The 27774-nt window shown below is 67.2% G+C and overlaps 2 protein-coding genes across 4 annotated transcripts in view; one reads left to right on the forward strand and one right to left on the reverse strand.

Moving 5' to 3' along the window:
- Positions 1 to 1403: 1403 nt before the first annotated feature.
- AATK (apoptosis associated tyrosine kinase) lies at positions 1404 to 17547 on the forward strand (the record flags this gene model as incomplete). The annotated part of the gene is made up of 16 exons (XM_082492323.1): positions 1404 to 1441; positions 3557 to 3711; positions 5033 to 5166; positions 5661 to 5789; positions 6398 to 6584; positions 7459 to 7538; positions 7674 to 7792; positions 8315 to 8402; positions 8617 to 8750; positions 9430 to 9514; positions 10266 to 10387; positions 10583 to 10732; positions 10838 to 14003; positions 14143 to 14290; positions 14380 to 14616; positions 14810 to 17547. The coding sequence occupies 16 exons, from the start codon at positions 1404 to 1406 to the stop codon at positions 14836 to 14838; spliced, it is 5001 nt and encodes a 1666-aa protein (XP_082348449.1). The 3' UTR covers positions 14839 to 17547.
- A 767-nt stretch (positions 17548 to 18314) lies between these two features.
- The window catches only part of BAIAP2 (BAR/IMD domain containing adaptor protein 2), a gene marked incomplete at both ends in the record, with an annotated part of 48866 nt that continues 39406 nt past the window's right edge, over positions 18315 to 27774 (reverse strand). Inside the window, 6 exons of one of the 3 annotated variants that reach the window (XM_082492162.1) lie at positions 18315 to 19104; positions 24086 to 24120; positions 25935 to 26097; positions 26347 to 26415; positions 26527 to 26728; positions 27262 to 27463. In XM_082492162.1, coding sequence (XP_082348288.1) covers positions 19035 to 19104; positions 24086 to 24120; positions 25935 to 26097; positions 26347 to 26415; positions 26527 to 26728; positions 27262 to 27463 — 741 coding nt within the window. Of the gene's footprint in view, positions 19105 to 23123; positions 23461 to 24085; positions 24121 to 25930; positions 26098 to 26346; positions 26416 to 26526; positions 26729 to 27261; positions 27464 to 27774 lie in introns of those variants that run through there. The other 2 variants (XM_082492163.1, XM_082492164.1) reach the window with 2 other exon arrangements.

Consider the following 27774-nt stretch of genomic DNA (forward strand, 5'->3'; position numbering starts at 1 on the left):
CACCGGAGAGGTTGCCCAAATGGCTGTGGCTGTGGTTTCTGGTGGGAGAAGATCTCCAGGGCTGGGGGGTACAGGGTGCTGCTTCCTTGCGCCCCGGTTTTGGCCGGCCCCTGCGAGGGGACGCGTGGCTCCCACGGCATCTCGGCAGAGGATGCTGCGGGTACCGGCTCCGTGCCGGGCTCCCGGGTGGCACGGGTGGGTAGTGCCAGCCCCGACACTGCTCCCCGCTCCCGGCTGCTCCCGTGGCAGGAGGGATCGGGGCTCAGGGGTGCAGCAGCCGCGGCCATCCCATGTCTTCCCCGCTGCCCGGCTTCCCGGTGCCTCAGTTTCCCTCTGGAGCCGCAGCCAGACTGCGAGGAGCAGCTTCGCCTTTGCGCGCTAAATGGCAGCGGATGGTTTCTTGCCGCCTGGATGCATGTGGGTGAGCAGAGCGCTCATCCTGTGGGGTGTAAAATTGCTTTCCTGGAAGCTGCCCGTGGGCCTGGGGATTAACACGTTTCCAGGGCTGTGGCTGTGCCGGGAGAGCTGCCGGGGCAGGGGAGCGCTGAGCAGTGCCGGAGGGCCCTGCCTGTGTTCCCGTCCTGCCCCGTTCCCAGCTCCAATCCTGCCCTGCTCCCTGCCCAAATCCAGCTGTGTTCCCTGCCTGAATCCAGCCTCTCCCTTCCCCAATCCAGCATCTCCCAGCACAAATCCTGCTCTGCTCCCTGCCCTAATCCTGTTCTTTTCCCTGCCCCAATCCAGCCTTTCCCAGCCCCAATCCAGCCTCTCCCTGCCCAAATCCAGCCCTGCTCCCAACCCCAATCCAGCCTCTCCCAGCCCCAATCCAGCCTCTCCCAGCCCAAATCCAGCCCTGCTCCCAGCCCCAATCCAGCCTCTCTCAGCCCCGATCCTGCCTCTCCCGGCCCCAATCCGTCGCCTCCCGGCCCCGATCCTGCCTCTCCCGGCTGCAGGGTGCCGCAGCCTGGCGCAGGGGGTGCACCCGGGGGTGCAGGTCCATGGGGTGGGGTGGGAGCCGGGGGGGGGTGGGGGGCGAAGGGGCAGGGGGAGATGTGCATCCCGCGCTCCCGCGGCGGTGCAGCACCCACCGCCTCCCTCCCGCCGGGTGACAGATGGGGAAACTGAGGCACGGGGCTGTCTCCAGCCGGGGCTGTGTCCGCCGCCCCGGAGCCGGGGGGGGGGGGAGGGCGCGGGGTGGCCCTGTCGGTGCCCTGTCGGTACCCGGGCGGGCGAGCAGCAACCGGGCGCTGCTGGCCCGTGGCTCGCCCCGCGGGCCGGGCTGGGAGCCCCGCGCCGCCGCCGGGCTCTGCGGGAGCCCCGGTTCGTCCCTTCCGCACACGTCAGCCGCCGCCGGGCCCCGCTCCGCTCCCGCTCCTCCGCTCCATCACCGGCGGCGGCGGCGGGTCATGGCCGGCGGGGCGGCCGCGGGCACCACCGGGACAACGTGAGTCAGCAAAGGACGGGCTGAGCGCGGCGGCGGCGGCGGGGCCGGGACACCCCCCCTTCCCCGGGACACCCCCCCTTCCCCGGGCCCCCCCTCCCCGCCTTTTCCCGTCCCCGTTAGGGACCGGGGCTGGGGGGGGGGCCCTGCAAGAGGTTGGGGGGTGCGGGCAGCGCCGGGGAGGGCTCTGCCCTCTGCGGGGGAGGGGCCGTGGGGGCAGCTCCGTGGGGTGGGAGGGCAGCGTGTGCCCCGCTGCACCCCACTGCACCCCACTGCACCCCACTGCACCTGGCTGCATCCCTCTGCACCCCGCTGCACCCTGCTAGACGCCACTGCACCCCACTGCATCCCTCTGCACCCCACTGCGCCCCACTGCACCCTGTTAGACGCCACTGCACCCCACTGCATCCCTCTGCACCCCACTGCACCCTGTTAGACGCCACTGCACCCCACTGCATCCGTCTGCACCCCGCTGCTCCCCACTGCATCCCTCTGCACCCCACTGCACCCTGTTAGACGCCACTGCACCCCACTGCATCCCTCTGCACCCCGCTGCTCCCCACTGCACTTGGCTGCACCCCACTGCACCCTGCTACACCCCCACAGCACCCTGCTACAGCACCCTGCTGCACCCCACTGCATCCCTCTGCACCCCACTGAACCCACCAGCACCCTGCTACTCCCCAGCGCACCTGGCTGCACCCCGCTGCACCCCACTGCACCGTGCTTACACCCCACTGCACCCCGCTGCACCCCGCTGCACCCCGCTGCACCCTGTTACAGCCGGCATCCCCACTCTCCCTCCGTTGCCATTCTGCTCCCCTTTGCCGGGGCTGGACGTGGGGCTGGGGCGGGTGTCCCTGGGGCTGGAGCTGCCGTGGCCTCGCTGGTGCCACCAAACCCCCGCCTGTCGCCACCCCACAGGGCTGGCCGGGGCGAGGGGCCGGTGCTGCCTGGCTCGCACGCAGCCGCCGGCACGTGCCGGGCCCGCTGCCGGGTGGGTCGCTGGCCCAGGCTGGCCCTGGGTGCTGGGTGCCGCCTGAGTGATGCAGCAGTTGCTGCTGGCCAGGCTGGAGGATGCACCGAGTTGGCTGTTCTCAGCCTGACCCCCATGGCGAGGGTGGGGGGAGCACTGCAGAGCAGCGGCTGGAAGAGTCCCATGGGACCACCATGGCTGGGGCGGGGGCGGCGTTCGTGATGGTGCCAGGCAGGGCTGTGCAGGGGTCCCTGCCCTCCTGGGGGGGGCTGCAGCCCCCCCAACTCTCCCGGCCTGGCACCTGTGCCAGTGCGGTGTGCAGGGCTCCGCCATGGGGTGCTGCCCCCCTCCCCCGCCCCCCCAGTGCTCCCACCCTGCACCCCCACTCAGAGCTCCGGGCACCCTGGGGCCGTCGCGGCGAGTGGATGGCTCACGGTTGGCACCAAGTGCCGAGGCTGGAGCAGGGCATGGGGCCGGTGCCGGGGGACCCCGCTGCTGGGAGAGTGGGGGGCAGAGCCTCAGGATGGGGTGCAGGGTGCCATGGGGGCCCCAGCTTCTCTTGAGAGCCCTGGGGGGGCAGCCAGCCCTGCGCCCCGGTGCTCCGGCAGCTGTTTCTGCAGGTGCGTTTGACCTGGTTTAGGGAGCATTTGGCCTCTGAAATGATGTCACATGTCCCATCGCTGTACCGAACGCCTGTGCTGTGGTTACGGGGAAGGGCAGCGCTTGCTTGCCCCGGCAGCTCCACAACGGCGGTGGGTGGTGGTGGTGGTGCCCCTGTCCCGGTGCGGCGCCCTTGCCCAGGCTGCGCTGCTCACGGCTCGCAGGTCGCTGGTGGTGCAGGTGGGGAAACTGAGGCAGGACCCGCCGGACCTCACCGGCTCGTTGGTTTGGAGAGTGGTTCGTTTGCAAAGCTCCAGTTCCTGAGCTGTGGCCGAGGGGCGGCTCAGCTGACGGTCCCCGTTGGAAAAGCTTCTGTCGCCGCGCTCTGCTCCCCGTCGGCATTCAAAAGGCTCTTTTCAGTGAGTCATTTTCTCTCTTGCTGTCCCACTATCCAGGGAAAATGGTGACATTCGCGGTACGAAGTGTGTTCACCATGGAAACCAGCTGAAAGGAGGGGGAACGCCACCCCCCGCTCCTCCCAGGTTCGGCTTTGCATCCACGAGTGTTAGAAGATGGTTCTTGAGCTCCTTCGCAAGTGCCGGCAAAGAGTTTGGCGTGGCCTCGGCTATGCTGGGGCACAGGGGCCGGCACATCCCCTCACCGCCGTGCCGGGAGCCAGGGTGCTCTGTGCCATACGGTGCCGGGCAGTGCCTGGGAGCAGCCGTGTGCTGCCGGCTCCCGCCGGGGCGGCAGGACCTTCCCCCAGACCCTCTGTGCCCTTCAGGTGTTTTTCTCAAGGACACAGCGGAGCTGGCAGCGCGGTGTTGAGCCCCGGCGTGGGCAGTGGCAGAGGGGCAGTCTGGTTGGGGTGTGGGGCCGGTGATGGGGTGACGCACCGCGGTCCGTGCGCGGGAACCACGTGTGCGCCGTGAGCATCCCCGAGGGGCTCGGCACCGCGCTCGGTGGCCTGGGGAGGGACCGCGGCGCTGGATGGGGATTGGGGCCGGGGGGTACGGCTGGCACCCGCCCCAGCCCCGATGTCCCGTGGGGTGGGCACTGTGCTGGGCACTGCGGGGTGGCGTTTGGGTCCCCGGTGAGGCCGGCTCCGCTGGCAGCACCGTGGCCTTCCGGCTTCCTCCCACCACAATCGCGCCGGTTGTTCGGGCAGGCTCTGGGCAGAATAGTAATGTGGCAGCTGCAGCCGGCGGCGGGGGCCTGGCAGGGACTGGCAGCTGAGCCGCGGCTGCCACCGTGCTCCCCGCCACCCCGAGGGCACGCGCAGCCATGGCGCGGGCTGGAGCGGGGCGATGCGTGCCGGGTTTGGGGTGTGCTGGCGCCTGGAGGTGCATGCCCAGCCGGGAGCAGCAGCATCCCCATCCCCATCCCCGTGGCCGGGGGTCCGCAGCTGGCGTGGGGCTCAGAGAGAGGAGCTGCGGTTTGCCCGGCGGTGCTTGCAGGCGGGAGGGCGCGAGGCAGCGCTGTCGGTGTCAGCGGGAGCAGGGCCGGGGGCCGCAGCAGCACTGGGGGATCCCTGGGGGACCTTGTCTCCGAGATCTGCGGACGGGACGGGACAGGAGCTGGCTCTGCCGGGGCACTGAGGACCGGCTTCCCCTCCTCCCGGCTCCCACAGGCGCAGCATCCGTACCCGCCAGAGGGCAATCCCTGGGGCCAGTGCAGCCCCCCCTCCATGGGGTGCCATTGCCACCCTACATCTGTGGGGACTCTGCCCCTGTCCCCCTCCGTGCTGCCGGCGGGGTCCTGCCTGGGCTCTGGGGTCCCCACAGGGCTCTGGGGTCCCCGCTGGGCTCCCCACCCGTGAGCTGAGCCAGCAAAGGGGGCACGGCGGTGCTGGGACCCCCCGCTCCCCCCGAGTGCTCCCCGCCAAAGCCCCCCGTGAGCCTCAACGTGCCCCCGCATGCCGTGACCTCCGCCCTGGCAGGACCCCCCAACTCATCCTCATCCCTCCCCGGTCCCCCCCGCCCCCCTGCCCTGAGCCCGAGCCCCTCCTGTCCCCGCAGACGGCACCCCCCTTAGCGAGCTCTCCTGGTCCTCCTCGCTGGCCGTGGTGGCCGTGTCCTTCTCGGGGCTCTTCACCTTCATCTTCCTCATGTTGGCCTGCCTGTGCTGCAAGAAGGGGGACATCGGCTTCAAGGTGAGCTGGGGACGCGGGGACGCGCTGGGGGGGGCTCCCCCGGCCAGGCCTACCCTGGGACTTGGCCGGGCTTCTCCCCGGGAGCCCAGCGAGGGGTTGGAGGCGCCCGGAGGATCTGGGTACAGGATCCCCTCCTGCTGCCAGGAACAGCCCCAGTGCCTGCGCAGGATGTGTCCCAGCTCAGGATAGCGTTTCTCAGGGGGGGCTCAGCCCCTCTGCCTGCCAGGGCTCAGCATCACTGCGGGCTGTATCCTGACCCAGCCAAGCTCCATGCGCTGCAGAGCGTGGATGCTGTGGGGCTCAGCATCACTGTGGGTCGTATCCTGACCCAGCCAAGCTCCCTGCCCTGCAGAGCGTGGATGCTGTGGGGCTCAGCATCACTGTGGGTCGTATCCTGACCCATCCGGGCTCCCTGCCCTGCAGAGCGTGGATGCTGTGGGGCTCAGCATCACTGTGGGTCGTATCCTGACCCATCCGGGCTCCCTGCCCTGCAGAGCGTGGATGCTGTGGGGCTCAGCATCACTGTGGGTCGTATCCTGACCCATCCGGGCTCCCGGCTCTGTGCGGGGCCAGGCCACGGCATGGTTAAGGGCCGCAGCGGTCCCACCCGCACGCCCCCGGGGGTGGGAGGCACCCTGACCTCACAGGCACAGAATGTGCCGAGAAACGGTTTTTCCCTAATTGCTGGGATTTTTGTGGAGGCTTGTGGCGCCCGCGGCGGGAGGGGGGTCAGGCGGGGGGAGGACGACACGCTGGGCTGTTGTATAACGGTCCCACACCGGCCACAGCACCTCGCCACGCCGGAGGGGAACAATGGGCCCACGCGTGTCCCCGCACCCGTTATATAGGGGCGCTCGGCCGGGGCTGGCCGCTGCCCGTGTCCGGCGGGTCGCGGTGTGCGGCACCGGTGGGGTTGGCAGCACCATGAGGCAGGGCTGGGCAGGGCACGATGCTCACCATCGCCTACCTGCTCGCCCGGGCGGCTTTCAGGAGCCGGGGGCTGCCCGGGCGCCGCAGCCAGGTAATAGGACGGGGTGGCGGGGTGGTGGGGAGGGGGTGGCTGCCCAGGGCCATCCTGGGGCAGGGGGTCTGCCGTCGGGGTGCAGGCAGGGCTGTGCGCCGGGAGGGTGTGATTTTGGGATCTCGGCGGGGGTGTGGGTGAGCCCGTCGGGGCGGCGGGCGGAGGGGTGTGTGGGGCAGGCTGCCGCCAGCGGGGAACCCACGGGGTCAGTTGTCTCTGCTCGGGGTGTGCCCCCCCGCGCGCCCCCCGGCCCAGGAGTTTGAGAACACCGAGGGGGACGACTACGTGACGGAGCTCTCGGCCCAGGGCTCGCCCGCCCCCCAGCATGGCCCCGAGGTCTACGTGCTGCCCCTCACCAAGGTCTCCCTGCCCATGGCCAAGCAGCCGGGGCGCTCAGGTAAGCTGGGGTGATGGTCCGTGTGGGACCCCCGTGCGCCGTGGGTGGGGGGGGTCCTGCATCACCGGGTCGCGGGGAGGGGGTGGCGGGGTGGGGTGGGGGTGGTGGGTCCCCCCTGCTAAGGACGGACGGCCCCAGAGGAGCCCCTCAGCCGAGGTCCCTGGGGAGCGCTGCCCCATCCCTCTGCGCAGGGGTCTCTGGTGGTCTGTCCCCAGCCCCAGGCATGGCCACCACCGGGGTGGGACGGGACGCGGGCACCCCGAACTGTGATACCTGCGAGCCCCGGTCCTGCGTAAACAAGCCTGTGAGTGGGAGAGGAATGTGGGGGGCGCCCGGCTGCAGCCCCCTCCCGCCCAGCATCGCTCCCCGGCCCGGAGAATGGCAGCAGTGTGGCGGGGCCGGCGCGGTGCGAGGCGGCGCAGCCCAACAATGGCCCCATTGCTGCCCACCCTTGGCATGGGTGTCCGAGGGGCAGGACCTGTGCCGGGGAGGGAGGGGGGGAGCCACGAAGGGGCTAAATGCCAGAGCTCCCGCTGGGCTCGGCTCCGCTCTCCCTGGTCCCCGAGGAGGAGAAGGGGCAGGGAACCAGCTCGCTGCTGCCGCCTGATTTGGGGACACCGATACCCTGCGTCCCCCGGGCCGGCGTGGCTGCAGGATGCTTGGCCAGGAGGATGCCCTGGCTGCAGCGTGCCTGGGGATGGCTGCTGTGGGGGCTGCTCCGGAGCCCCCCGGGGCGGTGCGGGGCCTGGCACCGGGTGGCACGGTGGGGACGCCGGGGCTCGGCCGGGACCGGCGGGTAACGCGGGCAGGCTGAGCAGGCGGGCGGGCGGGCGGGCAGGAGGGCGCGCGGGCAGCGGGATGTGCTCTGTTACAGTGCAGCTCCTCAAGTCGGCGGACCTGGGGCGGCAGAGCCTGCTCTACCTGAAGGAGATCGGGCACGGCTGGTTCGGCAAGGTGAGCGGTGGGGACAGGGTCCCCCGGGGACACCCCGGTGGGATGCTGGTGGCGGGGACCGGGCTGTGCATGGCTTTGGGGTGAGGATGGGGCGCGTGGTGAGGATGGAGGGGACGAGCCTGTCCCTCGCCCCAGGTGTTCCTGGGGGAGGTGAACTCGGGCATCAGCAGCACCCAAGTGGTGGTGAAGGAGCTGAAGGCGAGCGCCAGCGTGCAGGACCAGATGCAGTTCCTGGAGGAAGCGCAGCCCTACAGGTACCTCTGGGGTCACTCCACGGGGATGCTGCTGCACCGGGCAGAGCCGGGAGCAGGGATGCTGTTGGATGGTGCCTGGTCCCCTCCGTGCCACGTTTGGCTGCCGAACAGAGCCATGACTGCCCTGTGGAGGAGGTGCTTTCTGGGCAGCACAGCTCTGTCCCGGCCCCATGGCCCGCCTGCCTGGGGCTCACTGCGGCAGGACGAGGGCTGTGCCGGGCGCTGCCGGCCGTGGCGCAGGGACAGTGGGCTGCGGTGAGGTCATGGGCAGAGCCGGGTGGAGGGGGGGGTTGTGGAGCTGCTCCCTGCCCCGGCAGAGCTGAACAAATGTCCTTTTGTGGCATGTCCCAGGGTGCTGGGACGTGCTGGTACCCGCTCCCGGCGCTCCCAGCAGCCCCCGCGCTGGCCCCCAGCGCAGCAGCAGAGGAGGCAGGGAGACGGTTCCCGGGGGGGCTGCCGCTGTCCCCCCCCCGTCCCAGCTGGTGCGATGCTGATGTGCTCCCATTACTCTGCCCCACACAGGGCCCTTCAGCACACCAACCTGCTGCAGTGCCTGGCCCAGTGCGCCGAGGTCACCCCGTACCTGCTGGTGATGGAGTTCTGCCCGCTGGTGAGTCCCCTGCGTCCCCTGCGCCCCAGAGTGCTGCCGCGGGGCTGGAGCGCGAGCTCTGGCCATGCGGTACCACGGAGGGGATGGCAGGGCTGCAGGCAGGGCTGCAGGCAGGGCTGCAGGCAGGGCAGGGTACGTGGCCGCGCTCTGTCCTTCTGGGCACGGCTGAGCCCGTTGGCTCGCCAGGGAGGGTGACAGCGGCACTGCCCTGCAGGGTGACCTGAAGGGGTACCTGCGGAGCTGCCGGGGGGCCGAGGCCATGACCCCGGACCCGCTGACCCTGCAGAGGATGGCGTGCGAGGTGGCCTGCGGCGTCCTGCACCTGCACAGGAACAATTACATCCACAGGTAGGCTGGCCTGGTGCTCCCGGGGGGCTGGGAGGGGGTCAGGGGCCCCGGCTGCATGGGGTCCCCAGGACGCCGGCGTTCCCGCCCTACCACTGCTCCTCCTGCCCAACAATATCCTGGTGCTGAGTGAGTTGCAGACGGAGACTCCAGCATCAGTGATTTTGTTGAGGAGGGGGCGCGCTGCCGTCGGGGGCCACCGGACCTTCCCCACCTGAGCGTCGTGGGTCCCCACGAGGGTGCCCAGTGCTGTGCTCGAGGGGATGTGGGACCCCTGGCTGTACCGGAGAGGGACTTTCCTATGGGCATCCCGGCCTCGGTGGGCTCTGCCCCCTCTGCGCGACCCCTCCAGGGCTGGAGCAGCCGCCCAGGAGCCCGGCCCCGTGCCAGGGCTCACATTGCCTGGGGACACCCGCTTTCTGCTTGGCTCAGCGCGTGACGGATGGACGGACGGACGGACGGAGGCATTCCTGCTGTGCATTTGGTGGCTGGTTATCGGCACGCCCGGCGTTCGGCAGCGAGACTGCTGGCCCCGCCGCTGCACAGCGTCCCGCTCCCACCGCCAGCCTGCCCGCCGCGGCACTGCCAGGGGGGTCCCCAAGCACAGACCCTCGTCCCCTGGGCGGTGGGTGCCCCTGTGCCCACCGCGGTGGCGGTGACAGCGGTGGGGTTTGCTTGGCAGCGACCTGGCCCTGCGGAACTGCCTGCTCACCGCCGACCTGACCGTCAAGATCGGAGACTACGGGCTCTCGCACTGCAAGTACAAAGTAAGGCTGGTTTGGGGGAGGAGGGGGCTGGGGCGGCGCGCTGGGACCCCGCAAGCATGCGTGTGGACAAGCAACGTGGACACACGCTGCACTGAGCCCCACACCCCCCCATGCACACATGTCCCCTCCCCAGCGGTGGTGGGGCGGCCTCCTGGGCTTTGCTGGGGTGGGGGGTTCTGTCCCGCAGACCACCCTGCGAGGGGACTCTCTGTGCCCCAGGACCAGGCTGCCCCCCCAGGCTTGTCCCCCCTGGCTGACGGCTCCCCCTGAGCATGAAGCAGGGGGGGTTGCTCCCCCCAAGCGCCCTCCCCCTGCCCGGCAGAGTGCAATGCAGCCGGGGCTCCCCGGTACTGCCTGGGCTGGCCGGGACGTGCCCCCCTGCCAGCGCCAGGTCCCTGCAGGCAGCTGCCTGCACATTGGCCTGGGGGCTGTCTGTCCACCCTGCCTGCTCCGAGGGAGGGCGGGAGGAGGCTGTGGGGCTGGAGGGGGGCTCAGGATGGAGAGATGGGGGGAGCAGGAGGAAGGATGCGCTGGGAGGCAGAAAGGAGAGGTGGGCATGGGAGGATGGGGCTGGGGGCTTGGGCGGAGGGGGCAGAGCATGTGCCGGGGGGGGGAACGGGGACCTGGGGGGCAGCGGTGGGGTGGCTGGGGAGGGCGGGGGGCAGCGGGGTCAGCTCTTGCTGCGGTGTGGCCAGTCCCTTACGTGTAGGTTTGACGTTCTCTTCTCGTACTGACCCTGCATACTTGGCAGGACGACTACTTCGTGACGGCCGACCAGCTGTGGGTGCCGCTGCGCTGGATCGCACCCGAGCTCATCGACGAGGTGCACGGCAACCTGCTCATCGTGGACCAGACCAAGTCCAGCAACGTCTGGTGAGCAGGGTCTGGGGGGGCACGGGGGGCTGCTGCCGGGCACAGCATGGGCTGGTGGCCGGGGGGGGCAGAGGGAGGTGTCTGGCGCGAGGGCAGCATCAGCGGGATGCATCAGGGTGGATTGTTTTTGGGGCTGCCGGCCGGTAGCGGGGTAGGGGTCTCCCCACGCCCCCCAGCATCCCACCCTGCCCGCAGGTCGCTGGGGGTCACCATCTGGGAGCTGTTTGAGCTGGGCAGCCAGCCCTATGACCACTACTCCGACCGGCAAGTGCTCGCCTACGCCATCAAGGAGCAGCAGCTCAAGCTGCCCAAGCCCCAGCTGAAGCTGTCGCTGTCGGAGCGCTGGTGAGGACCCCGGCCGGGCTGTGGCCGCAGCCTGCCCCCCCTCCCTCTCCCTCTCCCCTGGTTGGGGGGGGGGCCGGGGCTGACCCCCACCCCTCGCCGCGGCAGGTACGAGGTGATGCAGTTCTGCTGGCTGCAGCCGGAGCAGCGCCCGACGGCGGAGGAGGTGCACCTCCTGCTCTCCTACCTCTGCGCCAAAGGGGCGACGGAGGCAGAAGAAGAGTTCGAGAAGCGCTGGAACTCCATGAAGCCCAACGGCAGCGCCAGCGCCAGCCACCACGGTGCCGAGCTCTCCTCCTTCCCGCTGCTGGAGCAGTTCTCCGCCGACGGCTTCCCCTCGGACGGGGACGACATCCTCACCGTTATGGAGACCAGCCACGGCCTCAATTTCGAGTACAAGTGGGAGCACACCAAGACCGAGCACTTCCAGGCGCCCCTGGGGTCCCTGAGCCCCAGCAGCGCCGCCCGCTACCACGACCTCTACTACCCGGCCACGACCGCGGGGCGCCTGAGCCTGGGGGTCTCGCCCTCCTGCTACGAGTGCAAGCCACCGGGCTGCCCCGGCTTGCCCGCACCCGGCGTGGTGCCCATCCTGGGCGCCCACAGCCCCTCGCTCGGCAGCGAGTACTACATCCGCATCGAGGGACCCGGGGAGGGCAGCGCCGAGCTGGACTATGCCATGTGCACCTACAGCCCCGCGGGCGAGCGGGGGTCCCCGCGCCCCCCGTCCTGCTGGAGAGCCCAGGGTGCCCGGAACGGCAGTGCCTACGACTCCGACAGCAGCCCCACCGTCTCCCTCAGCATGGAGCCGCTGCTGGGCCACGCGCCGGCGGGCGAGGGCTCCTGGGAATGTGCCGAGTACTACCCCTACCCCTGCCCGGGGCAGGAGCCGCGGGGCTACGAGCCGTCCCCTAGCCACGGGGCCGAGGGCTACCTGCTGGAGGAGGAGCCCCCCGAGCCGGGCAGCCAGGACTGGCCCGTCCCCAGCTTCCAGCCCAGCGTCTTCGCTGACCCGCTGGGGGTCTCGCCATCAGTGAACTGCGCCTACAGCCCCCGGGGGTACGGGGAGCCGCGGGCAGCCTCGCCGGGCGGGCGGCCACCGGGGCAGAGCGTGGCCCGGCCGGACTGCGTGACGCTGGAGCTGGGTGAGGACACCCCCCCCGGAGCCCCCTGCCCGCAGGGTGTGAGCCCCCCGGCGCAGCGGCATCCCTGGGACTCCAACAGCTCCTCCAACAACAACATCGGCAGCGGCAGCCCGGCGTCCCGCGAGCCCCCGGCCGGCGACAGCTGGTGCTACCGCCGCATGATCACCTTCCGCGGGCTGATGGCCAAGCCGCTGGGCACCGTGCCACGCGGCCAGCCCCAGCAGCTCGGGGGGTCCCCACCGGGCCACGACTTCCGTCGCCCACGGCAGGATCAGGCCCCCGGCACGGCCGGTGGCTCCTCCTCCCCGTACCGCTCGCCCTCCCCGCGGCGTCAGGCCTGGCACAGCCGTGACTCATCAACCTCCGGCCGCTCGCAGGCAGCAGCGCTGGCTGGCAGCCCCGGCACGCCGTGGGGCCCCGGCACGGCCCCGCCAGCCGGAGCGGGGGCCCAGCACGATGCCCGCCCGGATGAGAGCGTGGAGGGGAGCAGCCCTGCCCGCAGCCCGCTGCCCCACGCCGCGGCTGCACCAGAGCCGGAGGAGGCCACCCCCACGGCCGGCACCACCGCCACCACCCCCCCCGCAAGCCCTGACCCCCCCGCGGAGCCCGGCGTAGATGGTGCCCAGCCTGCGCTGGAGGCTTCCATGCTGGTGCCCGGGGAAGTTGCTGCCGAGAGCGGCGCGTGTGCCACCGGCGACGCGGACCGGACGCCGGACAAGACGTTCTCCAGCGCCAGCTTCCCCAGCGTGGATGAGGGGAGCGATGAGGACACGGCGGAGCTGACCTCCGGTGTCTTCACCGACTTCTCCGGGGACTACATGGAGCGGGTGGAGACGGCCCCAGCGTTCAAGTCCCTGCAGAAGCAGGTGGGGACACCGGACTCCCTGGAGTCGCTGGACATCCCCTCCACAGCCAGCTCCTGCGAGGTCTTCAGCCCCACCGCCTTCGTGCCCGCCGGCCAGCCCAAGGCGCTCGACAGCGGCTACGACACCGAGAACAACGAGTCCCCTGAGTTTGTCCTCAAAGAGCCCCACGAGCCCCGAGAGCCGGAGGCCTTCAGCCAGCTGGGGAAGCCACCCCCAGGACTGCCGGGGGGCGAGGGTGAGGGTCCGGCCCCCGAAACGCGGCTCGCCACCTCCCTCGGGCCCGAGCTGCACAGCCTCACCGAGAAGAACCCCTACCGCGACTCTGCCTACTTCTCCGACTACGACGCCGAGGGCGAGCGTGGCCCCAAGGACGAGGAGGACAGTGATGGGTCTCGGACCCCGGAGGCAGAGGAGGGCCCCCGGCCCCCCGCACAGGACCTGGGGCGGGTCCCCATGCCGGGAGAGGACCCGCTGCACCCCCCGGGGGCACCCGGCAGCCCCCCGGCAGCGCCTGGTGTTGCGGTGGCAGTGGACGCATCGGTGGCGGGGGTTTTGGGGGGGGACTGGCGGGGGGCAGAGGCCGGCAGCGCGCTGGCCGGCCCCACGGCACCTGGCACTGAGCAGCGACCCGCTGGCACGGGGCTGGTGCCGGGCAGCTCCCCGCGCCCCGACGGCGATGCCTGTCCCCCGGGCTCTGTGCCACCCAAGACTTTCCTCTTGACCCCGGTGCCGGCGAGCCCCGGGGAGTCGGTGTCCATCGGAGGGTCTCGTGTGCCCGAGGGTGTCCCTGGGCTCGGGGGAGTCACGACTGGGGGCGAACAGACTGTGCCCCCCGTGCCGGGGCTTGGGGAACTGGAGCTGCCCCCAGAGGGGACTGGGGCGGGCGATGCACCGGGGGGTCCCAGCACGCTGCTATCGGGGGGTGAGTCACCCCCAAGCCTCTCCCCGCTCCCGTCCACCTGGGAGCTGCGGCCGGCTGCCCCCGAGCGCCGTGAGGAGCCGGAGGAGGAGGAGGAGGACACGGAGGACAGCGATGAGTCGGATGAAGAGCTGCGCTGCTACAACATCCAGGAGCAAAGCGAGGAGAGCGAGGAGGAGCCAGCGGCCGTGCCCATCGTGGTGGCCGAGAGCCAGAGCGGCAGGAACCTGCGCAGCCTCCTCAAGATGCCCAGCCTGCTCTCCGAGGCCTTCTGCGAGGACCTGGAGCGCAAGAAGAAGGCTGTCTCCTTCTACGATGACGTTACCATCTACCTCTTCGACCAGGTGGGTGACCGTGGGGTGGGCAGAGCCGGGCGCTGGGCACGGCCCCGGGGTGTTTTCGGATGCCGGGGACTGGTGGTGGGAGCCGTCCCCAGGCGTGCCTCCAGCGAGGGTCCCGTCCCGCCTGTCTCCCCTTGCGCAGGAAAGCCCCACGCGGGAGCTGGCTGAGCAGAGCTTCCCGGAGCCCCCCCAGCCTTCGGGGCAGCCCCCCGCCAGCGGCAGCCCCCCCAGCCCGGCGGACAGGCTCGGCGCCTCGGACGACTCCTCGGACGGCAACGCCTCGGAAGAGAGTAAGCGCCGGGGGGCTGTGGGGGGGCCACGGCAGGGCAGGCTGCGGCGACCCCCACGGTGGGCTCAGCCCCCTCTCTCTGTGTCGCAGGTGGCGGCTTCGAGTGGGACGACGACTTTCCGCTCATGCCGGTGAAGCCGTCCCTGATGGCCTCGCTGACGGGGGCGCCGGCAGAGCCCGACCCGGCCGTGCCTGCGCTGCCCGCGCTGGTGCCGGCGCAAAAGCAGGTGCTGCCCATCCAGTTCTCCCGGTTCACGGTCTCGCCCGCCCCGGTGTCCCGGTTCTCCATCACCCACGTCTCCGACTCGGACATGGACTCCATAGGAGGTGAGTCCCGGGATCACCTCTCAAACCCAGCGGGTCCGGGGAGCTGCCGTCCCCGGTGCCAGCCGCGGAGGGAGCCGGCAGTGTGCGGGACACCCGGCCCTCGTGCCCCATGGGGACATTCACCCCCTGCAAAGGGCTGAGTGTCCCACGGGAGCGCTGGCACCCGCTCACGCCACATCTCCGCTCGTTACAGGCAGCAGCGAAGACGGTGACCGGGAGTGAGCCAGCCGGGACGCCGGCCGGGCATTGTCCCGGCACCGGCGCGGGGCGGCGGAGGACGGCAGGGCCAGGAGTGGGGTCCGGCCATGGGCTCCCAGACTGCGCTCTGGATTTTTTTAGGCAGATTTTATGGGACGGAGCTGGTTTGCTGCTGCGAGTGGGAGCGGGGCCGGCGCGGCCCCGGCGCCTGTGGTGGGTGACGGCCGTGCGTGTGCGCGTGTGTGCGGGTGGCTGTGTGCGTGCGTGTATAAATAGACACATATATATATATATAGGCATATATATATATATATATATAAATTATAGCATTTAAAGGGTAGTGCCCTGACCTTGCTAACATTTGCGGAGTGTCCCCCCCCTCCCAGTGAAGTCCCCCCCTCCTTTGGCTTCTTGCCCACGTGTGCTCCTCGAGGCGGTGTTTGTCCCCACACCCGTATGGTGTGTGTGTGTGTCCCCCGTGCCATGCACTTGGCCAACCACCTCACTGCCAGTAGCCCCCCGTGGCAGCTTGGCCACCCCATGGCGTTCCCGAGAGAGGGGCCGCCGGCTGCTGCCGCTGCTTCATGTCACCACGAATGCACCCGCTCCCCGCGCCGGGGCGGCCGCCGGCTCTCGTGCCTGTGCCCGGGGTGGGCTGCACGGCTTGGGGGGGGGCAGGGAGCTCCCCCCTTCCTTGCTTTTTGGGGAGCATTCCCGGCCCAGCGAGGGACCCCGAGGGCTGGCGGGACCCCTGCCCCGCTGTGGCGGGGAGCAGCACGGGGAGGGCTGACGGGGGGGTCCCAGCTGCCCCCGCGCAGGGCAGCCCCCAGGGACCCGCCGACCCGACTATTTTTGTATTTAAAGAAAAGGATAAAAAAAAAAACCAAACACCAACCAAACCCACCCTAAAAAACAAAACTTGCTGTTGACCGAACCCACATTGACGCGATTTTAAGTTATTGCTGCCAAAGAGACGTAACGAGTTGGGGTGGGGGTGGGGGGGGGGCAGGGGATGCTTGCGGTTCTTCGTTCAGGTTGTTTTTTTTTTTTGTTTGTTTGTTTGTTATTATTTTTTTAATTCATTTGAGGCTTAGGATAATTGTGCAATTCCAGCTTCCAGAGGGAAATGGAAGTAAGCGGAGCTGAGCGAAACCTTGAAATCAGGGCTGGTTCCTTTGGGGTCTATAGACCAAACCCTGAGGTGAGAAATGCCCCCCTTTACCCCCCCTCCCCCCACCTTGTCCCCCCCCTTGTCCCCAGCCCCGTGTCCCGCAGCCATGGCTGCCTTCTGCCACCCGTGCACGTGGGACGAGGGCACACGTCCTTGTGCACGGACACACATGTGCACCTGCACCCACGTGGGATGGGGCTGTTGCCGGGGGGGTTCTGCTCCCCGCCGGGGCGCGGTGCTGTGGGATGAGCCTGTCCCCGCTCGGCACAGCTCCGGCACCGCGGCGCTGCTCAGGGCCCAGCCGGCTGCCAGGCGCTGGCGGTCATGTCCTCGCCTGCCCAGCGGAGCCCTCTCGGCCGTCAGGAGGCTGTTGTAGGGGGTGAGGGGGCTGTGCCCCCCCATCCCACCCCAGGGCACAGCCAGGGTCCTGGGGGGTCCCCAGCTTCAGCCCCCAAATCCGGAGCGGCTGTGCCCGCCCCGTACCCCCCTCCCCTTCTCCCACAGCAGCCAGTTGGCACGTCACCGATTGCAGTTATTGCTCTATTTAAGTGTTTTATTTAAGCTGCAACCTGGCCTGTAACCCCCCCGCCCCCCCACCCCAGCGCTGCCCTTGCAAGCTCTTTGCTGACCGCTTTGCAGCAGTGGGTGCAGCACCCATGGCGGGGGGGGGTGGTGGGTGCACCCTGTGCGGGAGCGGGATGTGCCCGGGGGGGTCCCCAGGGGTGTCCTTCCCGCAGATTTGGAACAACAGCAGCACCCCCCCTGCTACCCCCCCCTCCCTCCAGCCCCCCAGGTCTCCGCCGCCCTGCCTGCATTGCGGGGGGGGGCATCGCTCAGCATTGCTGGGGGGGTCTCGCCCCCCTCCCCAGGCACCCAGGGCGGTGGGATGCTGGTCCTGCCCCCCCCCCCCCCCCCAGCAGCCGGGTTTGGTCTATGGCGCCGCAGGTCCCTGCCTCTGGAGGGCAGCATGAGGACAGAGCTGTGTCTTGGATATTTTTTTTAATAGAAAGGCTATTATCACATTGTCTATTTTATCAATACGGGTCATAATTGCTGTATTTTTTATCAGTGCTGATTTCCATACAGCTCCCAGCATGTGTGTCAAATATCATCGGGCCAATAATAAAGTTTTTAAAATATCTTAAGCCGTTTCTTGCCCCGATCATTGCCGCCCATCGCAGGCAGCTGCCAGCTCTTGCCCCCGCGCAGGGCTGGACGCCGCGCATCAGCCCAGGCTGGGACCGGGGCAGCCCGGGACGGACACCAACGATGCTCCGGGGCCAGGCGGATGCCTCCGGCCAAGGCAAACACTGGGGGGGGGGGGGAGGGGGGAGATTTTTTTTTGCTCATAAATTACTTTTTCTCATAAAAAATTATCTCAGGTTACATCTTGCAGGTGCCACCAAGCCAGGAGGTGCAGCGAAGCCCCGGGGACTGGCTGGAGCCCGGGAGGTGGCTGCCCGGGGGTCCCGGGAGGGGCGGCAGCCCCTGGCATGGGGCTGGAAGAGGACAACGCTGGTCCGGTGGCCAAGGGGACCCCAGGCCTGCCCCTGCCCTGGGCTATGACCCCCCCCCCCCCCCCCCCCCCCCCCCCAGCCCTCTCCCACCCCCCCAGCGGAGCCCTTCCCCTCACCCCTGCCCCGTCTGGACCCCTCATCCATCTTCCCCAGCCCCGGAGAGGCAGAAGCAGCACGTCGAGCAGAGACCGCAGCCCTTGGTCGCAGGAGAAGCCGCTTTCCTGCGGCGGAGCTGCAAAAACCATCAGAGGGGCCGCAGCAGTGATGAGCCACCGCATCGGACCACCGCATCAAACTGGGAAAGAGCCCTGCCTGCACGGAGACCCGCCGGCAGCGACCCACGCGCCCGGCGCTCCGTGCTCAGCAAAGCACCCGCTCACCGGGCCGTGCTGCACTAGCGATTAAACCGTGCAAAATGACAAATACAACGGAAAAGGCAAAAACCTCCGAGGGCCCTGCGCCCCACGCAACCGCTCGCCCACGGGAGATGCAGTTCCTGCCCGGAAAATCCCTTCTCCCGCTTCCCGTAGCAGGGATGCGACCGGCAGCAGCTGGGAGCTGCGGGAACGGCCCAGGAGCCGGATCGCTCGGGGGTGCACACCCCGGCGATAAGCTTAGCAAGTGTATATATGTCTGTATATTTATCTCTATCTATGTCTCTCTCATGCAGCCCTAGTAATAGAGGAAGAGCGAACAGCCAAGCAAGAGGTCCGGACGGGACAGCGTGTCTGAGGGGAGCACCCCTTCAACCGCCGGGCACCCCGCCGCCCCGGGCACTCCAAGGCACAGCTTAAACAGAGCCCTCGCCTCAAAAAGTGTGGGTTTTTTTCTAGCTTATATTTTACAGCAGTACCATAACACCCTACTATATACGGAGACCCGGTGCTGCGGGAGTTCTGGGAGCGGAGCCGTCCCCGTCCCCGTCCCCACGGGGGCTGCAGTGCCGGCACCCCACTGCCTCCCAGCCTGGGGCGGGCAAGCGGAGCACGGGGCAGGCAGGGGGGTCTCGCAGGACCCTGGGAGCTGCCTACGGCTCCCAGCGCCCCCACGGCTCGCATGGGGGATCTGGGCTATCCTGCCTGTCCTTCCTGGCCGGGCAGGGGGGAGCGGGGGGAGCATCTCCCCTCTGCCGTTGCCACTCCGCCCTGCGCGAGCCCCGAGCGCAGCTCGTCTCTGGAGAGCCGTTTCCCAGCTGAGGCCGTTCTCCCAACCATGGCGAGCTGCTGCTAAGCCTAGAAGCAAAGGCGGCTACGGGACACGCTGGGAGCGCGCAGGGGGCTGCCATGGCGCTAGTGCTGCGCAGGCAAAGGCCAGGCTACGCGGCAGCGGTGTAACCCTCTGCCACCGGGGGGAATGAGCTGGGTCTAGAGAAGAGAGAACTAGGGCACTAGCTTTAGCCTTTGGCTTTCAAAGCAGCAGGATTAAGTAAACTCTGCCTAAAAATGAAGTCCTGGTAAGCCGGACATGCAGGGGCGAGGAGGAGGCGGCGGCGGCGAGTGCCGCGCGGCACGGCGGGCGCCGGCGCTCCCGGATCAGCTGATGAGCGGAGCCGAGCGGTCGTTCGTCACCGTTGGCTTCAGCTGGACGTTGGCAAAGGGGTTTCTGCAGAGAAAGAGGAAGGCAGAGTTTAGCTGGAGGGCCGGCGGCAGCGGGGCCGGCGAGAGGCAACCTGGCGAGACCCAGAAAAGCTTTTGCTGCAGAGCTGAGGCGGCTCCGCTCGCGGCAGAGGCTGCGTTGGCCACGCTTTGAGGCTGAGCCCAAGTCCGAGCGGGGCCGTCGGCGAGCCCGGAGCCACCAGCCCCGTCCCCTCCACCCGCCCGGCTTCGGCAGCATTCGGGAAGGGGTTAAGCTGGAAACACTCTGCCCTGCGGAGTCCTTGGGCTGAGCTGCCCTTTGCTCCTCTGCTTAAAGCCGTGGTGGATGTAAGAGATGAGCCGGCATGCGGGATGTTCTCCCGCCTCGCTGTCCAGCAGGCCCAAAGCTGCGGCTGCCAAGGGGGGAACTGGGGCTGGAGAAGCTGCTCCAGCCCCCCCAGGCTGGGCTCGAGCCGTTCCCACACACGGGAGCCCCCCGAGGTTCCCCCCGCTCTGCTCCACAGGCTGTGGGGGAGCAGGGTGACGTGGCTCCCTCTCTGCCGGGGCAGGCGGGGGGTCCCCGGCCAAGAGCAGAGCTTCCAGCTCCCTGCAGAGCATTTGCGCTGAGCCGGCTGGGAAGCCCCTGAAGAAGCAAAACATCCAAGCGGAGCGGAATGGCGCCCGGATGAGCTGTCTGCGCAGGAGGAGCCCGAGCACAGCCCGGCTCCCAGCAGACCAGCCGGGCTGACACGGGCTTTTACCTACCTGGGCGTCCCCAGCGCTGTCCCACTGCCACCAGCGCTCACCGGCTACGGCAGCGCTTTCCGTGGCCAGCCCATTGCGGCGCACAGCGTCTGCAAACGCGCAGCCCCGGCATGCGCAGGTGCTGCGGCCGGGACGGGGGACGAGGGCTGCCGTGACATGGGGAGCACCCTTACTTGCCCCGAGGAGGTCCCTTCTGTCCCCCCCCCCCCAGGGGGTGCAGGCAGCCATGGGGGTGCCGCTGGCTGCCTGCGGTGCTCGGCCACCCCGGGCTGCCCGGAGCCATCGGGTCCAAACCTGCACCGGGCGCAGCAGCTGAGGCAGCCGCAGAGCAGCCCCGCGCAGCCCCGGCCTCTCCTGCCCGCAGCCAGCCCTTCCCTGTCCCCAGGCTTGTCCCCAGCCCTCCCCAGGGAGCTGTACGAACCCTCTCCTTTCTGCAACAGCAGCAGTGAGCCCCCGACTCGGCCCCTGGAGCTGCCCCATCCCCGCCGCACGCCGGGTGCCACGGCTGGGCCGCCGGCAGGTCTCCCCCGCGGGACACAGCCCCGCCACCCCCAGCCACGGGTGGCTGTAAAGCGTGAGACACACGTGACCGTGGGGTTAAGCTGCTTTAGGAGCAGCTGTGGCTACCGCCCACCTCTGCCTGGACCCCAGCAGCTTTGGGACACCCTCCCATGGGGCAGGAGGAAGGGGTTCAGTCTCCCCGGGTACGGCACTCGCTGCCTCCCCCGGCCCCTCTCCCCCGCCATCCCTCACCTCTCCAAGCGTGCTTTCGCTTTCCTCAAAAGATAAATGGCTTTCGCTTAAAAATAGGGTAATTAATTTCCCACCTAATTAATGCAGATTCTTAGATCACTTTTCCTCCCAGGATGCCAAAATAGATTCTCAGGACTGGAGGGAGAGGAAAGGTTGCTTTGATGAGTCACCAGGGGTTATTATTTAACTGTTTTTGTTCTGGCAGAGAAGAGCCGTTGGGACGGGAGCGTGCAGCTCCGGCAGCCATGGGAAAACCAGCTCACGGATCAAAGAGAAACAGGGAAGGGGCTCTCCTGGGCTCTGCAATGCCGGCGAGGGGGGTCTCGGCTCCATCCCTGCCCTGGGGCCCCGGCCGGGGTCAGGACATTCCCCAGGGTGGTCTACAAGCAAAAGAAGCTGCTCAAAAAATTTGACATTAGTGTGGATCTGCCCTGTCCCACAGGAGAGGGCTGGGGACGGCGATGCAGCGGCTAGGTGCCGGTGGGACAGCGGACGCCGGAGACCTACAACCAAAGAGGCTGGTTATGGGGAGCAGGGGAAGCGGCAGGAGCAGGAGGAGCAGCTCAGCGTCCCCGGGGGAAGCGTGGCCCCAGCGGGCTGCCCGGCGGTGCGCGGAGCCGTGCAGACGCAGCGCGGTTGGACCGGGAGCTCCCGCCACCGGCATGGGGACAAGCGGTGAGCGAGGAAGGGGACGCGCTCGGCCGGGTGCAGGGGGGGAAGCAGAGCGGTGGCACCGTCCCCGCGCAGCCCCGCGGCCGTCACCCGCTGCCCAGCGCCAGCACACCCAGGGCTCGGCCCCCCCCGAGACCGTCAACTTACTAACTACGGGCAGGGGCACCTCAAAACCTGGCCACTTCAACATCGGGGCTGCAAGGGAAAGAGAAGGCAGGTTGGAGGACACCGGGACGCGCTCCGACCCCTTGATGGGAACAGAAGGTGTTGGTTAAGGAGAGGAACCGGACCATGAGGCAGCGGCTGCCCCGGCGCGAGAGCCCGGCGGCTGCACCGCACACAGCACCTCCGGGCAGAGGAAGCAGGAGGAAAAAGAAGAAAAAGGAGGAAAAGTCGTGTTTATTGAGTCGCTGGTGCTGCCCGCCGGCTCCCTGCGAGGAGGGGAAGGAAGGGCACGGCCAGCCGGGGCAGCGGGAGCCACCTGCGGAGAGGAGAGGCCGGGCATGGCGGGGGCTACGGAAGGGAGGGGGGCGGCTTCCTTCCCCCTGCCCTGGCCATCGCCGCTTTCCCACCGCCGCCGAGCCGGGAAAGCGCAGCCGCAGCCTCGGCATGCAGCGAGCGGCAGCAGCAGCAGCAGCCCCTGGAGATGCACACGGAGGAGGGACCCGGCCCTTAAAACAGTTTTAGCTGCTCCTGCTCAGCAAAGCTGTTTAGAGGCTGCAGGGGCCGAGCGCAGGCTGGCGGCCCCCCCGGTCTCCCCATGGCCACCTAATGCAGAGGGGATGGAGAAGGGAGGGGGCAAAAAAAAAAAAAAAAAGAAAAAAAAAAAAAAAAAGGCATGGCAATGTGCAATGGGCGATGCAGGCGGTGATGGGCAGCACGCAGGCACGGCAGCCGAAAAAGACACCGAGGCCCAGCTCAATGCAATAAATAAAACTTTTATTCAAACAATAACTCAGTACAGGGCACATTTCTCTCTGGCTTTTAAAAAAGGTTTTTCAGCACTTTACAGTCTCCATACAGGCTTTGCTAGGCTGGGTTTTTTTTCCCCCCTCTACATTCAGTCACTCAGCATGAAATACCCTGGGTTAAAAATCTTTAGCAAAATTAGGACATCGATGCAGGAGGGTCTTGTTACAATATGCCCATAGGCGAGTATATAAAACAAAAACTTGTCCGTGTGTGTGTGTCTCTATTGCCAGCAATGTCCTAGTAAACAGGCAATATGTAAGAGGTTTTAAAAATCACATCAGAAAAAAGAAAGCGTGTACAGCTTTGCGGTGGAGACAGCCACGGGCACTGGAAGGGCTATGGCCGGGGCTCGGCTGTGGGAGCGGGACCCCGAGCGCCGACCCAGCGCCGGGGTGGGAGACCCCCGGCGCACTGCCGAGCCCCCGGCACAGCACGGGGGCTGCCTCGTCGAGCCCAGTTAGAGATGCGAGCGCATCCTCGGATGGCTCCGCACCAGCCCCCAGCACTAACATGAGGTAACAATACCTTGCTACAAAAAATATATATATATATTTATAAAACAACCAGGAATAACCCTTCCAGGGGGGCTGCCGGCTGCACCCCCCGGCCGGCAAGACCCCAGCCGAGAAGCAGCCCTTTCCCCGGGGTGGGAGCTCTGCACCATCCGCTTCTCCCAAAGCCGCCGCAGCGGGCGGTTGGATGGAAGCGGATCAGGCCGAGGGGGAGGCGCGGGGCTGCTGCCCCCCGCGGGAACGGCATCCCGGGCACGGGCATCCCGGATGCTCGGTAACAGTACGGACACCAGAGGCCATGCATATTTGTTCCAGTCTGGGAGTTTTTGTCCAGGCTCGTGCGAGGCGGCTGGCGTGCAGCCCCAGAGGAGGGATAGTGCATCGCTAACATTCACACAGGAGTACAAAAACTGGGTCCCACTAAAGTGTAAACTGCATCCAGGCTGCTTCAAAGCGAGCACAGACCGATCGGCAGTTTCTGCTCTGAAAAGGCTTCAGAAACAAGGGCACTGTGAACACCGGGGAGGGGTGGAGAAGCACCATGGTTTCCTTGAAGATCACAAGAGTTTAAAATCCAAAAGAAGTAGAGAAAGAGAAACGAGGGGGAAAGAAAAAAAGGGGGGGAAAGAAGCAGAAAGCTCTTCCAAGCAGCAAGGGGCCGCCGCTAGCCAAGGTGTCCTCACACCGTTGATACCAAACTGCCACTGCCGCTGCGGAACAAAGCACAGGAGACTGCCAGAGTGGCCGGGATTGCCGGCGCGCGCCGCGAGGCAGCAGGTGCCCAGGAGCCCAGCTCCCCGGCACAGCGCCACAGGGACCGGCAGCAGCACCGCCGCCGCGGAGCGGGACGGCGAGCTCGACCCAGGCTCGTCAGCGCTTTGCTCGCAACCCGTGCCTGTGGGTTCGTCCCCACGAGCGAGACGGGGCGGCTCCAAGGCAGAGGGAACGGGGATGGAGGAGCTGCCCGGTGGGAGAAGGTGCTGGGGAAAGACTCCGAGAGTGCGCGCTCTCCGTGTCCTCGCCATCCGGGCGCAAGCCCAGAGGAGGATGAGGAGATGCAACTCTCTCCAGGGAAGCACGAGCCCCGGTGGGGTGCGAGGTCGGGGACGCAGGGGCTGGCCCCGGGACCTGCCCTCCCCGGGAGACACTGGGTCCCTCCGAGCTCACAGACGAGACCCGCACCGTGTCCTCCACTGCACGGCCCCATCCCAGCCACCGCCTGCCCCCGGGGGAGCCCACGCAGGGACCCCCATGGGGACACGGCACCACGGCTTCACCCAGAGCCACCACCAACAGTTCGCTTTCAGGTAACGTGACAGGAAGGCCAAGTCTTACCTGCTGACGGACCTCGTCCCGTAGTCGTCGAGACCCTGCGGAGAGGAGGGGAGGAAGCACGGTGAGGGGTGGGGGACGTGGGCTCTGCCACTGGAGGCTCACATGAACAGACCAAAGTGCATCGGGACCCAGGGATGCCGGGGCCGAGAGCCAATGCATTTGGAGGAAAGAGATATGGAGATGACTTAAAGGGGATTTAGACAGCAGAGAGTAAAGTTGCACCACTCTCTTTGGAGCAGGACTTTATTCCGGCAAGACAAGGGAAAGCGACAGCCGGGAGAGCCCCGGTCTGCTCTGCCCAGCCCCACCAGGGCACAGAGCTCCAGCCACTTTCGGGATGTGAGACACTCAGAAAGGGATCAAACGGGTCTGAGAGACACCAGTGAAATGTTCTGTGGAAAGAGGTGTTTGTCTGTATTAACTCCCACCAGAAAGCCACAGGGTTTTGGACTATTTTCTCCTTTAGCCGGTACTGAACGGTGTTTGCAGCGGGGAAGGACTGCAGTGGTCCAAGGAGCAGACAGGGACTGGGCTCAGTGGATGTCCCTTGAGGACATCGCTCCCTAGGCGAGGACCTGCCCTGGGATAAGGCCAGGGAGCAGCTCTGCTCTCCATGACAAACATGGGACCGCTCCAGGAAGGACTGGGAGTCACTGGTTTCTGAGGTGGCCACACACCAGGGATCAGAGACCCATGTTCCCACCGTTCCAGGAACACTCCCAACCATAAAACCCCAAATCCAGCAGCAAACCCTGCTGGGAAAACCCAGCAAACAGCAAGAGGGGCTGCGCTGTCCCATCCCCTGCAGAGAGGGCCGGACCCCGGCTGGAGCTGCCGCCTCTCTGGAGCGCTCTGCCGAAGGGTCGGGTGCTGCACGGCCACCACTCCCCCTCCTCATCCTCTCCCCATGCGCCAGACCATGCCCACCGCTCCGGGGAAGCCAACGTGGCTCATCCCACCACACTCATTCTGGAGGGGAAGCCCCACCACACCGGCGGCTCCTGCGTTAAGCTGATCTCATCCACACACGCATCCTCCCCAACTCGTTATCTGAGAAGCCCTGAACTCCTTTGGGACTACTGCTGGAGTGGGGAGCCCTGGCCAGGGTCCGCCCCAGCCCCGCTCACCCCAGTTTCCCCACAGGACCGTCACCGGCTTGAATTGGCATGTGCCAGAGAAAACGCTTCCAGCTGCCTGTGAACAGCCTGTTTCTGGTAGGAGGCTCCCATGGAGTTGGCAAGTGTTGTCCTTTGGGGGTTTACGGTGCCGTTTTGTGCCATTTGCTCCCTGTGCCTTGCCCGTTCCGCCCAGGCGAGCCAAAGCGGCCGGTCCTCCCCATCTGCCGCCGCCCTGCATCCCCCATCCCTTCTCCCCAGGAGAGATGCTCAGCAGGAGACGGGGCCCCAGGCAAGGCACGTGGGTTCCCAGGCAAAAACAGCCAACTGCCCGTAAATCCCAAGGGAAACATTGCGTGCGTTCGGACTTACAGCTGTCGACCTAGTGTAAGGCTTGTAGTGAGCGGAGGGTGGTTGGCAGAGGCCACTGGAATAGTCTTTAATTGCACAACCATAGGGCATTAGGTAGTCCTACAAACAACGAACACAGGTTGGAGAGCAGCCCTCCTTCACCTCCAGGTGGTCTACACCACGCCACGACCCCGAAGGCGCTTTAACACATTTCATCCTTCAGCTTTAGAACCGCAGGCGGGACGGAGACACCGCAGACACCCAGGTCACCACGTGCCGGGCTTCCGCAGGGACCAACACCTGGGGCTTTGCTCAAGCGTCTCCCGTTTATATAAAATATCCCCCTCGAAGCAGGAGAAGCCCCCGCTGCCCCGCAGGCTCACCTGGGAGAAGGCGGGCACGGCCACGCTGTACGGCCTCTGCTTGAAGGTGTTGACGCCTTGCGCCGGGAAGGCCTGGGAGGCCATGCCGTAGTCGGGCGGCGGGATGGCGATGTCGTCTTTGTCCAGCAGGTTGCCGGTGCTGCTGCTCTTCCCTTGCTGCAGGCTGGGGGGGGACCCAGAGCAGAGGCATCAGCTCCAGCCCACCCCGGGCTGACACCCCCCAGGCTGCCTGCCCACCCATGGCGGGGGACCCCATGGCCAAAGCACCCCCCTGAGCCTCCTGCCACCAGCCTGTGCTGGAACTTATTCCGGAGGACGTGCATCGTGTCCAGGGAAGCAGAGAATTCCCACCCCAAGCCCACACACGTGCTTGGGGAAGGGTGCAGGGACCTGCCCGGCACGATGCTCCTACCTCGCATGGACCCGCTCGCTGCCATCGCTGTCGAGGACTCGCGTGTAGGAGAAAGGAAACCAGCCCCTCCTGAAAGGCAAAGGCAGGGGATGACGCCAAACCCACGTTTAACCGTGGAGGATCCAGGAGAGGCGGCACACCTGGGGTGCAGTGGTTCACGGGGACGGCCACAGCACTCACATTTTTGTTTTCTCGCTCTCTCCGTAATGCCAGCCGTCCCTGGCCTCCGGCACCAGCAGCGTGATGAGGTCACCCTCCTTGAAGCTCAGGAGGGTGCTGTTATCCCCGGCAGCATGAGAGAAAATGGCCTGCACCCTCGTCCTGCCGTTCCTCTCGAGCCCTGCGGCCATGGAGCTGGAGCGTGGCAGCGTCTTGTTTTCGGCTGGTGGGAGACAGAGACCAACGAGTGCCCCAGGTCCTTCCCCCCGCGGCCAACCCCAGGCACAGGTAGGGGCAGGTCCCTAACCTTGCCTATTTTACCCCAGGTGCTGATAAAACCTTCAGTGTGCGACTCGCATCTTCCCCCTTAACGAGCAGGACCCCAGGCGGGATCTGGCCACTGCTCTCGGCATCGCGCACCAGTCAGGGCAGAGGGAGCAGCCTCTCTGCGCGAGAGTCCTCAAGGTCTTCCCTCCTGGAAATCCTGTCCGTGGGCTGAAAGCCCACCCAGCCAAACCTCTCCCAGCCGAAAACCCATGGCACAGCCCGGCCCCACTCACTTCCTAACCCAAGGGCCAGAGGCACGAGCTGCACTTGATGCCGGAGGGATGCTGCCAGTCACTGCCCCGCCACCACCAGCATCCCCGACGACCCTGCTCACCGCGGCGGCGACCGGCCCCTGCCGAACGCTCCCCGCAAGCACCGCCCAGCACAGCCAGTGCCATGGCACCCCCGGAGCGGAGGACAGAGCCTCACCTGATGCGTAGCTGTTTTTCGGTGGAACGTTTTTGCGAACTGGGAGTGTATTGGAGTAAGAGTCACTCAGCTGCTTCTGAGGCTGGGGAGGAGATAAAGATTTGGGCTGTGCTGGCTTCATCTCAGACCAGTGGTTGTACCCATCACTGTCTGGGCCTGAGACTCCATTCATCACTGGCATGGCCTCCTGCGCCGACATGCGCTACGGAAAGAGGAGAGGAGGGGGGGGAAAGATGGGGAACATCTTCACTAGGGCATCCCAGCGCAGTTCCCGCAGTGGGACGCAGCTCCAGGGAACGCGGTTCACAGCAGACCAGAGCTTCAGCCTGTTGGGTTTAGTTCCCCACCTGTGACAAACTGCTCTGGGGGGAGCAGTGGGGTCACCTCTATGCTATTTTACTGCTTCAAGCTGCCTTGCACCTGATAAAGCCCTCCTGGGCTCTACTGCTCAGCTCGTGCCCCCACATCACGGGGGAAACTCTTTTCTGAAGGGTCTTTCATCCCATGGGTCAC

Source organism: Vanellus vanellus (assembly GCF_965231255.1).
Source record: "Vanellus vanellus genome assembly, chromosome: 17".
NCBI classification, from domain to species: domain Eukaryota; kingdom Metazoa; phylum Chordata; class Aves; order Charadriiformes; family Charadriidae; genus Vanellus; species Vanellus vanellus.